The sequence below is a fragment of the Tenrec ecaudatus genome, chromosome 7, assembly GCF_050624435.1.
Source record: "Tenrec ecaudatus isolate mTenEca1 chromosome 7, mTenEca1.hap1, whole genome shotgun sequence".
Lineage (NCBI taxonomy): Eukaryota > Metazoa > Chordata > Mammalia > Afrosoricida > Tenrecidae > Tenrec > Tenrec ecaudatus.
In genome coordinates this window covers 23,809,716-23,825,813 of record NC_134536.1, presented here as the reverse complement: position 1 = coordinate 23,825,813, position 16,098 = coordinate 23,809,716, and the positions used below count along the sequence as shown (strand labels likewise).

The window sequence follows — 16,098 nt, the reverse complement described above, 5'->3', positions numbered from 1 at the left end:
CTCTTGCCGTGAGCCGAGACCCCTTTTCTTCTCCCCAAGTGGGAGCTCATGTTTCGTTTCTGTTATCTATCTCCTTCTTGATTTACACTCGGAATTTCATGGGGGACATTGCCTGGCAGCTTCTTGAAACGTGGTGTGTGGGAGGTAACTATAAAGGTATATCATGATTAGATTGTCAGTATTCTTCAAAAAAAAAAAGAAAGAAAGAAAACGTCTTGTTAGAGTTTTGTAACAGGAATTCTGAAGACGGTAACGATAGAGAAGCCCGTCTGTTGTCCTCAGTGAGCTTACAGCTCAGATGGACAGACGGGAAACCACATGGAAAAATGAAGACGGCACAGTGAAACTAGTTCACAATCCAGGGGCTTTGGAAAGGATACGTGTGGTTGATTTCTGCATATAAAGTAGTACTGAATTTTTTTTGTCCCAAAGCAAGGGAATCTGAATTGGTAGGGGATGTTCTGGAGGAGGGGATTCTTAACTCTTAAAGGATTTTGATACTGGTAGTAAGGGCCCTCTGGGTGTGTGCGTGTGTGTATAAATAAGCAATGCATTGCATTACGTTTGTTCTAGCCCAGACTGTGGGTCTTTTTTTTTCTTTTAATCATTTTATTCAGGGCCCGTACAATTCTTATCACCATCCATACATCCATCCATTGTGTCAAGAACATATGTACATTTGTTGCCATCATCATTTTCAAAACATTTGCCTTCTACTTGAGCCCTTAATATCTGCTGCTCATTTCCCCTTTCCCTCCCCACTCTCCCCTCCCTCATGAACCCTTCATCATTCATAAATTATTATGATTTTGTCATATGTTACACTGTTTGACGTCTCCCCCTGTCCTCTTCCCTGCTGTCCCTCCCCCGGGGAGGAGGCTATATGTAGATTCTTGTAATCAGTTCCCCTTTTCTAACCCACATTCTCTCCACCCTCCAGGCATCACTGCTCTCACCACTGGTCTTGAAGCACACATCTGTCCTGGATTCCCCGTGTTTCCAGTTGCCATCTGTACCAGTGTACATCCTCTGGTCTAGCCAGATTTGTAAGGTAGAATTGGGATCATGATAGTGGTGTGGAGGAAGCACTCAAAAACTAGAGGAAAGTTATATGCTTCATCGTTGCTACCTGCACCCTGACCGGCTCATCTCCTCCCCACAACCCTTCAGCAAGGGGTGTCCGGTTGGCTACCAACGCAGACTGTGACTCTTGAGCCATATGTAGCTTTGAATTAAAATTGAAAAATTCAAAGGAAATTATTCAGATAATCGTGGTATCATTTGTTTGTGAAAACATATTTATGGCTCTCAAATACTTTTTAAATAGTTGTGAAGGATAGGATTGGCTGCTCCGCCTCAAACGAGGGCCGGCCCCTGTTCTAGAGAGAAAAGGACTTGCATGAGGTATAGGAGGGAACTAAAACTTGATGATGGGTTACGGAGTACATTGAATTAAAGCGAGGTCATTTGACTTGATATTTTTGTTTTAAATAAGTGAGTAAAAGATGACATGAGGCTGACAACATTCCCGAATGTCATATGAATGGAATCCTCCAAGGTCGTTGTTTTGTGTCTGACTTTTTTCTCATTTAGCAGGATGCAATTGATATTCTGTCTTCGTTGCTTCTTCATCAGTGGGCTTATTGTTGGGCACTCTTCATTGTATGCCTGTCTCACTGTTTCTTTAGCTGCTTACCGATGACACCGTTTGCTTTGTTTCTAGATTTTGGTCGCTACGAACAAAGCTGCTGTAAACCTTTGAGTACAGATTTAGGCTTTCATTTCTCTTGGGTAATTATGTACGATGATATTGCTCAGCTGTGTCCTAAGTGTATGCTTAGCTTTATAACAGATTGGCAACTGTTTTTTGAAATGACTGTACAATTTTATATTCTTTCCTGCAGCATCAAAGAGTTTTAGTTGCTGTACATACTCATCAGCATTTATTGTAGTCATTTTGTAACAAAAAAGAAGCCACTCAGATATGTAATGATATCTCATTATCCTTATAATTTACATTTCTGTGATGAAACAATGATGTTGAACATATTTTCATGTACTTACTGGCCATCCGTACATCTTCAACGGTTAATTATGTGTTAAAATCTTTCACTCATATTTTTGAAAAATGTGTTTATAAAAATGACTCATGCTCATGATAAAGTCGAAAATTGCCCAAAAGCACAGAAAACCGCTGAAAATCCCACCACTCACAAACAGCTGTTTTAATTTTAACCATATTTTGGACATTTCTTCCATTAAGTATAGAGATGGATTGGACAGATGGATGAATGGATGCGTGGACAGCCAGATAAAACACATAAATTCGATCATATTCTTCATGATGATTTTTTCCCCTCCACATACCTTAAGATCCACCCCTTTAAAGTGCACCTTTCAGCTGTTCTCAGTGAGGCCACAGAGTAGTGCTCCCAGCCCCGCTCTCAGGATCCGAGTCGTTTCCACCACCAGAGAAACCGGATTCCCATCAGCAGGAATCCCGTTTTCCTCACCACTCCCAGCCTTGAGCCTTTGCCCATGATTTTCTATCCCATGGACCTGCCTCCTCTGCACATTTCATATACAAGGATTCGAAAACCATGTGTCTTTCTGTGTCTCACTTCCTTCACTTAGCAGGATGTCCTCCAGGTTCTTTCATGTTGCAGCATGATCAGAACTTGCTTCCTCTCATCACTGCACAGGAATCCCTGTGTCACTGCTGCTGAGCCTCTGGTCAACTGGTGACAAGTAGCCACCGTTTAGCTGTGAGAAGAATGCTGTTGTGAACAGTGGTGCCCAGTGTCCTGTGGAGGACTCAGGCTGTCAACACTCTTGGGTTGAAATAGCAAGTGGAGGGCTCACTGGTTCTCTTGTTTCAGTTGCCTTTTTAAGCTGAAACTCCAAATGTCCAGTTAACAGGTGTGCATGTCTTTAATGCCAGGAGAGGTCTTGGGTCAAAAGAGTTCATGTTGATGTAGATTTGATGAAGGGTTTATAAAAAGCTTGATTGTCTTCTAAGTATACTGTTTAAGGAGTTTACAAAAACCAACCTACATTGGTTTGAATTGCTTAAAGTTTTATAAAAGAGACCCTATAAAGTTAGTTATTTCATCATAAATTATCTCTTCTAATTTTATTCTTTATGGCATGCATTTAGTCAGTCATTTCATTCATATTGATAGATACTGTCTTTAAAGGGTGAGGTATCACACTAAAGTTTGGAGTAAAATATAGTAATCTGGAATACTTTATAATATGCAATCATAATCGTGTTGCTATGGGGATGGGTGTGGTTGATGTGAATATTTGTCTCCTTCCTTTTCCATTTCTCTTTACTTGTTGGGTTTGGGTCAAAAGTTAGAGTAGAACTGTGCCCCCATAGAGTTTTCAGTGGCTGATGTTTCAGCCTTTCCTTCCAATTGCTAGTTTCAGTTAGCAGCCTGGTACTTTTCTTCCCCAAACCACTTTATTAGGAGCTACTGCAGACACTCTATCATTCCATAATTCAGTCACAACCAGCAGTATTGTACAATTACCACCGTAATTCCCATCAGTTTTAAAACATTTTCTTCCTCCCTGAACTCTTTCATATCAGCGCCCTTTCCCCGCCTCCCCCTCCATAGCCCCCAGGAACCCCTCTAGTTATTTTCTCTGTAGGTTCAGCCATCTAGGATTTCATATTACCGAAAAGCAGACAAACACGTAACAAAGATTCAAGAATATGCTACCTGCATTGACAAAACACATCAGAGATAAACCCCAACGTGAAAAACAAAACAACACAGAAAGCATTTCAAAGCCGGTCTAGCCCGAAGTCTATCAGAGGGGCGATCAGGAGATGGGGCTTTAACTGTTCAAGTCAGGTTTATCATTTTGATCCACGACAGTCATCTCTCTAAGCCTCTCTTTTGTGACCAGTTCCTTCTCATCCCTCAATTAGGGTTTGAGGGACATCACAGGAGCCTTTTCTCCTGTGTTGCTCGTGTCAATGTATTTTGGGCTCCACTGTCACCCACAGCCTTCTTCCAACCAGAATCTCACAATGTAAGCTCTGATACAGTTTCCTTCTTAGGCTTTGGATTCTGTGTTTACAATCCTTGGGTCATGGAAGTTGGTGTGCTTTTTCCATGTGGGCTCTGTTGACATCTCAGATGGCTACTTGTTTGGAACCAGCAGCCAGCACTTTGGTTGGATTACCCACAACTCACAGTGCTTTTTCTTCAACAGTTGTTCCAGTGGCACATGAGTAACACCTCCCCACCCCCACCCCCCACCCCATCCCCAGGTACTGTAGGTGACTTAAATAGAAGTTTCTTTGCAGGTATCTTTGGATTTGTGTGTGTGTGTGTGTGTGTGTGTGTGCGCACGCGCGCACGCAAACTGGCATATCACACAGTAAGCAATGGAACCATGCCTGTCATGTTGTCTCTTTCAGCATTGCTGACAGACAGACTGCCTTGGAGGCTGAGCTGAGGACAGTGCAGGCCTCTCGTAGGGACCTGGAGAACTTTCTCAAGTGGATACAGGAAGCAGAAGCCACCGTGAACGTGCTTGCCGATGCCTCTCAGAGAGAGAATGCTCTTCAGGACAGTACTCTGGCCCAGGAGCTCAAACAGCAGATGCAGGTGCGTACCTGGGACATGGCAAGCAGTCTCTGTGCTTTCGACTTGTCTGTGTGCGCATGTGCTACCCTTAAAAGAGAAGGTTGTCACTTTGTTCCTTCGTCGTGAGATCTGTGCAGCCCTAGGAGCAATCTGTTACTTGAAAAGAGACCTGTAGCATTCTTTCACTTAATCATAGGGGCAAAGCACCTTGTTTTCTGGAAACATTACTTATTTAGACTCTTGGCTCCTAGACACTTTTTTTGTTTTCTTTGTGTGTGTGTGTCTGCACAACCCTTTTACAATTGGCCTTCTTGAATCCTAAATTAGAAGGGCATTTTTCCTTCACTGTGAAGCTGTTAATTTTCCCACTTATTAGACATACTTAACATAAAAGTCACAAAGGCACGATCGCTAAGTTTACAGCTAAGACTATCAGCCTCCGAGGAAGGCGCTATTTGTATGCTGTTCCCTTGATTCTCTGATTATCTATTTAGGCTGAGGCTCCTGAGGTGTGACATTTCTTCAACAAGAACTATGTTAATGCCAAATCTTCCCTTAAAGCCTGCTTGCCTCATCTTTTCTCCCCTCCTGTGACTGCTTCTCGGGGGCACAGTGGTTAGGCGGTGGGCTGCAATGCAAAGTTGGAAGCCCCAGTTGCTCTTTGGGGGAAAGAGGAGGCTTTCTACTCCTATAAAGACGTACAGTCTTGGAAACCTGCAGGAGCAGTTCTACCTTATCCTGTAGGGTCGCCATGAGTCGGAATAACTCAGTGGCCCTGAGTCTGATTTTGGTTATTGCTGCTTCAATGACCTTGAACCTCTCATTTAATTTGTACAGAATGGCCTTCGCTTGCCATTCATAAATGCTTTTTCCCCAGTGTGGTTCTAAGGCCATGTCCATAGGGAAGTCTCCTGGCCAATTTACTTCTGTGGTTTCTTTATGTCTCCATTCGCGCACCATTTGACCCTGGTTATTGTTGAGATGCTGTTGACACAGGTTCAGTGCTTACTGCCTTCCCAGTGGCTCACATGATTCTCCAAGGGGAGAGATGGCATTCCCACATACTGCTGCCTACACATCGCTCTGCGTGCCAAACCTGTGAATGGTTCAGGCCTTTCGGCCTTCATGTTCCCCCTTTGAAGTTCAGGATGGTGGCCCCCACTGAATCCCTTCTTGGACACTCTTTCATCTTGTAATGTCCAAGGACCTTTCTGTGGAGTGTGAATCTTATGTGGCTCTCGTAGGCTTCTTTGGAACTGTGTTTGTTCATAGAGATTTTTGCTGATTTGGAAATTTTTTTGTAGAGAAGTCGTCAAGTTAAAAAAAAGAATCACCCTTTAGGGAAGAAATTTACTTACGACTTCTTCCCACACACGGGCACCATGATGGCGTCTTTCTCGTGAGTTTTCCAGATTAATTTGACGGGACCCTTTGCTACGCACATTGCTTTGAAGTCTGGGCATGGGTGTGACGCGGTCCTTGCTTTTTTTTGGTCTCCATCTCTAGAACCTCGCGTGGGAACCACAGATGTTAATGGAGAAAATGTTTAGCGATTACCTGCCTTTCGATGGGTTATACAGAGCTCCAAATGCAGATAGGTGCAAGAATAATATTAATCACTTTAAAAAATGATAAGGCTAGTCTAGAAAGCTTGCCTGTCACTAATTGACCTAATGGTGCTAACGTCATCAGACGCTTAGTCTGTGCATTTGAACGTCATTGTTCATGCTGTTGAGGCAGGTCCGACCCACAGCGACTATGCACAGCAAACTGAAACATCTCCTGGCCCTGCTTCGTCCTCAGGGTTCTGATGTGTGAGCCCCTTAGTGCTGCTCTAGACTAGGAAACGGTTTCTAGAAAATGAATGGAGGGGATTTAAAATGAACGTTAGCAATGAATAAGCACTAGCAAAACAAAAGCTTACTTTTAATTTTAATAATGCTTTGGGGCACATTTTGCTTCAGGATGCTTTCTGACCGTAGCCCAAACTTCTCTCATTATTTAATGGATTTTCCAGCGATGGAAGGGATGAATGTAAACAAACGGCATCAAGAACAAAAGTTTGCTGGCTAAATGACTAAAATCCAGAACACTTATAATAACCGCTTCTCAAAAAGTATTTAGTGTTGCTGAAAGAATTCATTTTGACTCATAGAAAGTATTAAAGGAAACACTTATTAAGAGCCTATAAAAATCTCTTTAATCTACAAGTAAACACACACATTTGTTTTCATTGAGGATTTCCCTATATGTTTATTTGCATTATTTTCCATCTCCCTGATCCTTTAGTAAATGCTGTTTATTAAACACACACACACCCCCTCTACATTTTTTTTAATCTATAACTTTATTTCGGGATCTTTATGTAGGGTCACTATGAGTTGGCATCAGCTCGATGGTGGTACGTTCACATTTTTAGTTTGATTAGATAGGCCAGTGGTGGCTGAAGCACTAGGACCTTTAGCTGAGTATTCTTGATTGAGGCCAGGGGAACGAATTTTACTCTTTTTTTTTTGGATTTGTGACTCGTGTCAGTGCACAAATGCTTAAAATAAAAATTTGGAAACAAGGAAAATTAATGTACACTCGCATTTGAAATGGCAAAATACATTTTCTCGCGCGGAGGCAGCGGTGGCGGGCAGTCCGCGTGCGTACTACAGATGATGGAATAAGGATCACGCGGTAAGTGAGCTCTGCATAAAGGGTGTTTGCAGTCTTGCTTACACGACTCATTCACTGGTTATGTGGCTCTGTGTCTTGGGAAGAGGAAGACACTCTTCCTCAGTTTGAGGTGAATATGAAGGATAGTTTGGAAGTGCCTGGGAAATGAACATTCCTTTCGGAAAGACGCTGCGATAAAGGCCATTTCTGTTCATGTATTTCTGTTCCATTGCTCTGCTTCAAAGCTGGTAGGTTTCCATCCTCAGCAGAGCCAGTATGGAGAGAAAACTGCAACTTTTGGTTGCTTGCAGGACAGAGAGCACATCTGGAGAGCTGAGTGGTTCCTATAGAGCAGCGGTTCTCAACCTGTGGGTTGCGACCCCTCTGGGGGTCGAACGACCCTTTCACAGGGGTCACCGAAGACCATCGGAAGACATAAATATTTCACAATATATAATTACATATTTTGTGATTAATCACTATGCTTTAATTATGTTCAATTTGTAACAATGAAAATATATCCTGCATATCAGATAGTTAGTTACATTACGATTCATAACAGTAGCAAGATTACAGTTATGACGTAGCAGCGAAAATTGTTTTACGGTCGGAGGTCACCACAACATGAGGAACTGTATTAAAGGGTTGCGGCATTAGGAAGGTTTAGCGCCTCTGTTACAGTGCGTCTTTTGTACCAGGGTATTTTATATTTTATCCTGGTGGAATTGGGGAGAAGTCTTTAAAGTACATTAGCATGAGCGTGATGTACTGACATTTCTACTGTATGTGCATCTAGCTGATGGCATTATGGAGAATGGATGCTATCCGGGCAAGACTGCCATCAGGGCATCTCTTAGGATGTTGTGTTAGCTGGCCAGGCCAGAGGCGATGATGACCACAGCGGAGGCCTGGTGGCAGCATATGCCTGGTGACTGGTGAGTAAAGGCTACACAATAGGGGGAGAGGGGGAAGTCAGAAAGCTTGTCGGGTGCTATTAGGGCATGAGATGGGGACTCTAGGAGAAGAAACCATCTTAGAAATTAGTGGGGTGTGTGACAGGCTGCTAGGTTCCATTTTGGCTATATTCAAATGCATTTGAGTAATCCCTAGGAGGAGATCCCTGGAGAATTCATTTTGTAGACAATGTACCGCCATCGGCTTGGCTTAAAACAATTATTTTCTCACAGTTGTGGCCGTTGAAAGTCTGAATTCAGGGTGTCATCAGGGACACGTTCTCTCTGCAGGATCTTGGGAGTATCTTTCCTGTGACTTCCAGTTTCTGGAACTTGGGGTTCCTGTGATTGTCGATTTCCCACCCCAGTCAGTGCCCCAGTCTTCACCCAGCGTTCCCCTTGTGCTTTTCATAGCTCTGCCTGCTCTTCCCATAGGACGCACCTAACGCCAGTGGGAACTCACATTCACTTAACTACTTTCACCCGCAAAGACCACATTTCAGAGCAATGCCACCTCCGCACACCCCTGGTGTTAGGAGTTCAGCAAATCTTTTGGGAGGCACAATTTAACCAAAACACCCAGTACGTCTTTCTTATTCTGGGTCTGTATTCAGATCCAAGAATTCAGCCAAAGATGTGGAGACTTATTTTTTTGCTTTTGAGTGAAAACCACCTACTATAGATTTGTCAACCATTTTATTGATTCAAATGCTTATTTATTCTTCAGTTCCTTGACTGCATTCTAGGACATTATTATTATTAATTAGATTTTAACATTTAAGTTTTAGATTTTAGTACCAATTAATTGAGATGCTAGCTTCTTTCCTAAGTAAAACCTTCTTGCACTGCTGTTGTTATTGGGTGGCTGATGTAATCGGTGGCTGTGTAATTCTCCAATAATTAGTATGTTGGGCTTATTGTAGTTTCATTTCCAGTGTCCCTTTTTAGCAGAATCTTCATCATCTTGTTCCATGAGTATAGACTTCCTTTGTTTAGATTGTCTTAGGGCCTCCTCAAACCCAGGATTATATTTGCAGGTAGAGTGTGGGGGTGATGACCTGTCTCATGAAAGCTTGCCCCAGTACTGGTTCAGGGACAAGAATCATGACTTCATGTTTAATTCCTTTAAATGATAGCTTATTGAGGTATGAGTTATATCCTCGACGGCTCACTCCGTTGAAATGTGCCACTGAATGGTTTCTAGTACATGCACAGACCTGTGCAGCCAATTTTAGAATCGGTTCATCCCCTCCAAATGAAACCCCATACCCTTTACCCACTAGTCTCCACCCTACAACCACTCTCCCCGCTCTAATCTAAGAAATCACTGCGACCTTAATTTCTTTCCCTGTCTGTTGACCTCATAACCCGATCAATTCAATGACGTCATTAGCAGTAGCTCAGCGGAGCTTTCTTGAGGTTGCGAGCTGAGCCAGAGGGAGGCAGTAGAGATTCTCAGTAGAGGCCTCTGAGGGGAAAAACAAAAACAGCCTTGCTGGATAAACACATCTCCATGGTCGTGGACCAGTGAAGGATGCTTCATCCGCAGAATAAAAGACTGAGAAGGCAGAGAAACAAAGACTTTAAAACACCTCTTTGGTGCACAGTTCAGTGCTGTGGGCCCAAAGAAAGACATCACAGGGACACTCCCTGGAACAAGGTGGCCTTTCTAAGTTCTCTCTTCTAAGGAACCATGCCAGGGGTAGAGAAAGGCTGTTCATCTGAGGAGGACACTTGTAACTAGAAACATCTGGATCCCATTTCTGCCCCTGGGCCCCGTCATTGGTGACTTTGCTCATCTGTAAAATAAGGAATTGCATCTCTGATCGGTACTTCATTCCAGCTGATATTGGCATTGGCCTTCCGGCCAGTAACACGTAACACGTGTCTCTAATGTGCACACATCCACGGGAAAACGCAAACTTCTGATCATCACACTGCGCACTCATGGCCTTAAAAGAGTCCTTGCGCAGAACGTTAAGGCAGCTTTAAGGCCAACGGAAGGAGATACTGAAGCCGCCGTGGGCAAGGGCATTGCCGGCACTTGGAAAGCGCCGTGGTCAGTTGCAGACTTTATTGTTCGCCCATCACATTGTCTTTTCGGGAGAGGAGTCTTAACTTGCATCTGTCTTCCGGGCTTTGTCCTGGGTCGCAGGATGAGCGCCTGCGGGGCAGCTCTCAGGGAGGCTTAGGGAAAGCCCCATAACCGCCCCCCCCCCCATTCTTTAGTTTGTGTTTGTGTGTTTGTTTGGGAAGTCTTGGCCTGAGCCCTGTGGGAGGTGATTGAGCATCGCTGCCCGCCCCAGTCAGGTAGCCGCTGCCCTCCCCGGGATGCCTAGCAGGGCCATTGCTCACTCATCCCACCGCGCACCCCGCCAGCGCCGCATCCAGTCTGGGAGGGAGCGCGGCGCCCTGGGATGAGAGAGTGACTGTCACTTTCTCCATCTCCGCGGGCTCCCAGGCGCGCCCTGTGGTGCCACATCGATCTGTTCCCAGGAGATGGCCGCTTTGTGTCTGGGGCTCTCTTAATACCCTTTTTGGCTCCCGGAGCTTACTCCTCTCGGCAGCAGGCAGCGGCTGGCAGCCCAACAACTTGCTTCGTTTTCTGTCCACGACGGGCTGCGCGAGCGCGGGCACCTGCGGGGGCGCAGGTGGGGGGGGGCTTCCCTGGTGGCGTCGATCCCCGGAGGTGGAAATTGAGAAGTTGAAGGAGGAATACCAGCCTCTTCCCCCACCCGGCACCTCAACCGCTGTCTCTTTCCAGTGCGTTCTTGGAAGGGAGCATGCTCAGAGAACTGGCAAATCCTGGTCTAGTGGCCGGGAGGAAATGATTATTGCTCTTCATTTATAATGCAAATTCGGAGGTGCCTCCAGAAGTGTGCTAAACTTAAAATGATGGCTGTGGTGAGAACGTCGCTGCAGAAAGTTGTGGTTTTGTTGCATCGTTTGCAAAGGATGGCCGTTTCCTCTCCCCGGTATCAGAAGCTCTGTAAGGTAATGGAGTGGTTGGAAATAAGGATCTGTTAATGGTACTCTGCTTCGGGCTCGAAAAACTAACCTCGCACGCAGGATACCTGTCAAGGAGAGGTGCCTTAGCCACTGATGGTAAACACTGAAAGTGAAAGCTTTGATTAAAATTTGTTTAGGCGTCAGGAGTAAGTGCCGCTTATTTGCCAGCGCTGATTTTATTTTGCAGTTGTCTTCTGAGATGTGTTTGGAGGAAATATGTCAAAACCACATTCGTGAAGATCTGTTACCTCCAGGGTACTTTGCTGTGTCTTAAGATTGTACAGCGTCCATTACTTTGATGTAAATTTCAGCACAGGTGGAAGATGCGTTTACAGTCCTCTTTTACTGGGTTGCTTAAAGACTGTCCTTCCGTATAGATAATTGCTTTTATTTTTCAGTGAAACATGTACATATGTTTGAAAGGCTGTGAGATGTTGTCATCTCTTTTGTAAAAGATCCTTCCTGTGTTCTTGAAGCTCCTGGTATCCAAGTTGAACTGGAAGAACTAAATGTCAGTTGGACAGGTAGGTTAGGCAGGTAGGTTAGGCAGACTTTCAGAAGGCAACTTGTTCGACAGTTGCAAAACGCAGCCGAATATCCCACCATCTGAAACTTAAATCATTCACGGAGCCCTGCTGTATCTCTGTGAAAGTTTTGCTATATTTTTGTTCAACATTTGGCTTGAATGGTGATCAGCTATCTCATTTGGCCAGCAGTAGGAGTGATGATGGCTAAAGGAAGGAAGGAATTGGAATGTATACAGCCCCACAGTTGCCACTGTAGTCTGTCTGGGTGTCATTTCCTGCAGCTCCTTGAAAATGTATGTATCCTGCTGCCCTGTTTTGCCGTCCCAACTCATTTGTCAGGGGAATGGCTGCCTCTAGGTCAATATCATTGTTTCTCATGATGTAAAATGAGGCACAGCCAAGCACTTCAACTGTGCTCGAATGGAAAAAAACAAAATTTACTTAATCATATTGGTATTTCTTCAGTTGGGCCAATTAAATATTTGGCTGCAACTGTTTGAAAAAAAAGTTTTAGAAGACAGGTTATAGTAGTGGGGAGTTGGGAAATACTTTGCGGGAATGCTTAGAGTTTTTGTTTTTGCTTGCGGAAGAAGTTAATTAAAGCTGAATATTAATCATTCAATGTTAGTTGCTCAAATAATAAACATAATGATTTCATTGTGCTGTTTGAGCTCATTTCAGGGAAGACATTTATTTTGCTGTTTCACAAAAAGGCAGTGTTGCGAGTAGAGAAGTAAAGCTCATTTTTAAAAAGCAAATGATTGCCTTTTGAGTGACAGCTATGAAGATGCACGCAGCCTCTGTGTTCTAGCCGGCTCATTCTGCTCTCCCATTTGTTTACATGCTTTCAAAACACCAGATATTTACCTCAAATCTTGCCATCACAGTATTAAGCTAATGCAAAGTTGTCGACCAATGGAAATCATGTATTTGAGATTCATATGATGTTTCAGTTTTATATGATGATATTACCCAAATAAGCAAAAGTGAAGTTACCGGAGTCTTTGGATAAATTAATTCTCACTCAAAACTATACTTTGGGTGCAGATGCTGAGATTGATGGTTTCCTAATAAAGCATTCAAACATATGTTTAGAACAAAAAGTACCTTTTGTCTATTTTAGAAAATGAAATAGATGTGATTTGCAGTTGAAATCTTATCTTCCACATATTCTTTCCCAATTACGTAGAATTAACAACTGCCCGGCTAGTGAAATGAAAACCAGTTCCAGGTCTTTCCAGCAGGTGTCAGTATATGTCAGTGATAGATGAGATTTCAGCTCCCGAAGTTGGAAACCAGATTGGGAATTGGCACAGAGATTAGGAACTATTTGAGATAGCAACACATTGATTTGGTATGCATAGTTTTATTTTGAAAACTTACTTTTGTCCGTGACGTATTTGAATGCATACAATAATAAATAGAACTTAGTTGCAGAATTAATGTTAATTCAGTTGCTGTGTCAGATGCTGACATCAGTAGATAATTCTTTTTGATTAGAACATTTATCACTCTAGCTATGCCAGCAGAAAATACTGTATTTCTAAAAACTATTTTAAATATCAGTAACCAGTGTTTAATTCCTCAATGTGTTGATAGGCTTGGCATTTATTTGCTCTAAGGAGCTATAAAGCCCCATAAATTGTAAAATGCTACATGATTTTGTCTATCCTTATACCACCTACAGCCTCTAAATTTAGCTTCTTAGAAAGGAAACGCTGTAAATTTCAGTATTAACTGGAACCTAAACCCACTGCCACAGCGTCTATTTTGACTCATAGCAACCCTGTGAGACAGACTAGAGCCGCCCCACAGGGCATCCGAGGCTGTACATCTCCTTGGAAGCAGACAGCCACATCGTTCTCCTGCCACGCAGCCTGGGGTCGAGCCAGGAGTCTTTTGGTTCAGAGCTGAGTGTTTTAACCACCGCACCTCATTTTCAGTGCCGTCCTGTAAAGATAAGAGGCAGTCTGTTGTAAATACATTTTCAGACTGAAATGAATGCTACCCCCAAATGCTGATGATTTAAAATTCATGTCGAAGCTGAAATGCCATGCCTGTTGGTATCTCTCTCCCCTCTGAACTTCCGAGTTAAGCTCTCTTTTTATGTAGGACGTGGTATACGTGATTTTCTAAGGGACTTTCTCCCGGTGGCACTTTGGATTTGTTTGCATGCTTTCATCAGAAAGCAATTTATGTGATACAGAGTTAAAAATTTCTGTAGAATGTTCTCATTCCATGGTTTATTTTCTCCTGAGTGTTTGTGAGTGTGTGTGTGTGTGTGTGTGTGTGTGTGTGTAAAGAGACATGAGACTACAGCGCTCAGTGTACACAGCTTTCCTGCTCCCATGGTTTTTACCCATTCATTTGCATTCCTTACCTTTAATTAAAAATATTTCTACCTGGTTATACATTCCATAAAATTTGGTCAGGAAATGGCAACCCAAGTGCCGCTCACCTGGAGATATAATTAGCAGCATTGAAATTGCTCCGAGGACCTAAAATTACCCTGCACTGTATGGTCATTTGTCATGGTTTTGATTTGCCTACTTTTAAATTTAAGTGTCCGTACGAAATAATTTTTCCAATATTTGAGCAAAGCTGACTGTCATTGATTAAGAAATATAGCAGACTTTATTGCTATATGATTATTTGATCACTAAAACGTCGGATTAAAACTTGATTGAGTGTATTTATGTTCAGTCACAAAAGCATCTCCTATGCCTTCCTGTTTTGCTTCATGCCAATTTCCACTTAAAAATAAGAGTTGTTGTGATGGGAGGTGTATGAGTCGCTAATAAAAGAATTTTTAAAAAAAAGAGTTGAGAACATGTTAGAAGTAACTGTTACACAACGTGGATTGGTAGATGAGCCATTATAGAGAAAGGAGAAAAGTCGAAAAATAATTTGCGTTGTTATGAGTTGCGATCTTCATGACTCACATTTTTAGCGCTGGTTTAAGTAATATAGCTTCTACTTGCTTACATAGCAGAGTCAGCTTCAACTGGGTTTCATCATGTGGTTCTCCCAGTAAGCGCATTAGGTCACTGCTAGGTGTTGATGAGCCTCTGTAGAGCAGAGCAAAGCCTTGCTGGGCCCTGCCCCATCCTCATGGCTCTTGCTATCTCTAGGCCCATGTTGCAGCCACTGTGCCAGTCCATCTCAATGAAGCTCTTTCTGCTTCTCACTGGTCCTGTACTCCAGCCAGCAGGATGGGTCCTTTTCTGGGAACATGCCCCTCCCGATAACATGTGCAAAGTACATGAGATGACGTCTTATCAATCTCTTTTAGGGATCACCTAGCTGTACCTCTTCCAAGAGGTATTTCCTTGTTACGTGGGCAGTTCATGGTATAGCCTTTGCCAACGTCATAATTCAGATGAGTCAGTTCTTCTTTGGTCTTCCTCACTCACTGTCCAGCTTTCATATGCATTGGAGGCCTCATGGCTTGGATGTGTGCACCTTAGTCTTCAAAGTGACTGCTTTGCTTTCTAACACTTTAAAGAAGTCTTTGGTAGACTTGCCTATTCAGTGTGTGGTTTGATTTCTTGACTGCTGCCTCCGTGGGTGTTGATTGCGGATGCAAGTGTAACAGAATCCTCGATAACTTGAATAAGTGATTGTGCAGTCATTTAACATTATGTACCTCAACCTACTGCCATCAGATCAATGCCGCTGCTAGTGCCAAAGCTGATATTAAGTATTAGTGGAGAGTGGTTTTGTTCTTACTTCCGACTCTGTCTCTTGCACCTTCAGTTGATCTTTTTTTACTCTGTTGTCTGCATACACCATTTTGTTGGTCATTAGCTATAAACGTGCATTGAAACCCTGCCTTTCCGGCCCGCTCGGGTTCTGTGGACAGTGCTGACTGTCAAAGGTTACCTCTGCAAAGCCAGGGGTGTGATAACCAGAGAAGCTGCCCTCTTGATATTTTGAAGAATTGAGAGAGACACCCTGCAAAGCTGGATCTTGTGTGTGTGTGTGTGTGTGTGTGTGTGTCACACGTGCTCAATAGAGCTTTTGGATGTTCACAGTATCATCGCACCCATGATTGAGCCCCAAGGGTACACTTAGTATCTGAACAGGTTTTCAGATTCATCCATGGAGTAAATTTATATAGTGTTTTTCATCTAAGTGTGATATCCTTTTATGAAAACCTAATTAAGCTTGAATACCGTATATACTCAAGTATGAGCCGACCCCCTGTCGGCCGAAGCACCTAATTTTACTGCAAAACTGTATAAAAATGTGCTGGAAAATCTCAGCTTATATTCAAGTATATATGGTATATGCTTTTTAAGAAAACATGGACTAGTATATTTTCAATTGATTAACCTTTTCATA

The 16,098-nt window shown here is 43.1% G+C and overlaps 1 protein-coding gene across 5 annotated transcripts in view; it reads left to right on the top strand.

Annotated features, from left to right (window-relative positions):
- UTRN (utrophin) overlaps positions 1 to 16,098 on the top strand; it is a 593,146-nt gene that overhangs the window by 302,523 nt on the left and 274,525 nt on the right. For all 5 annotated transcript variants that reach the window (XM_075554433.1, XM_075554432.1, XM_075554428.1 and 2 more), the window contains exon 51: positions 4,436 to 4,625. In XM_075554433.1, coding sequence (XP_075410548.1) covers positions 4,436 to 4,625 — 190 coding nt within the window. The remainder of the gene's footprint in view (positions 1 to 4,435; positions 4,626 to 16,098) is intronic.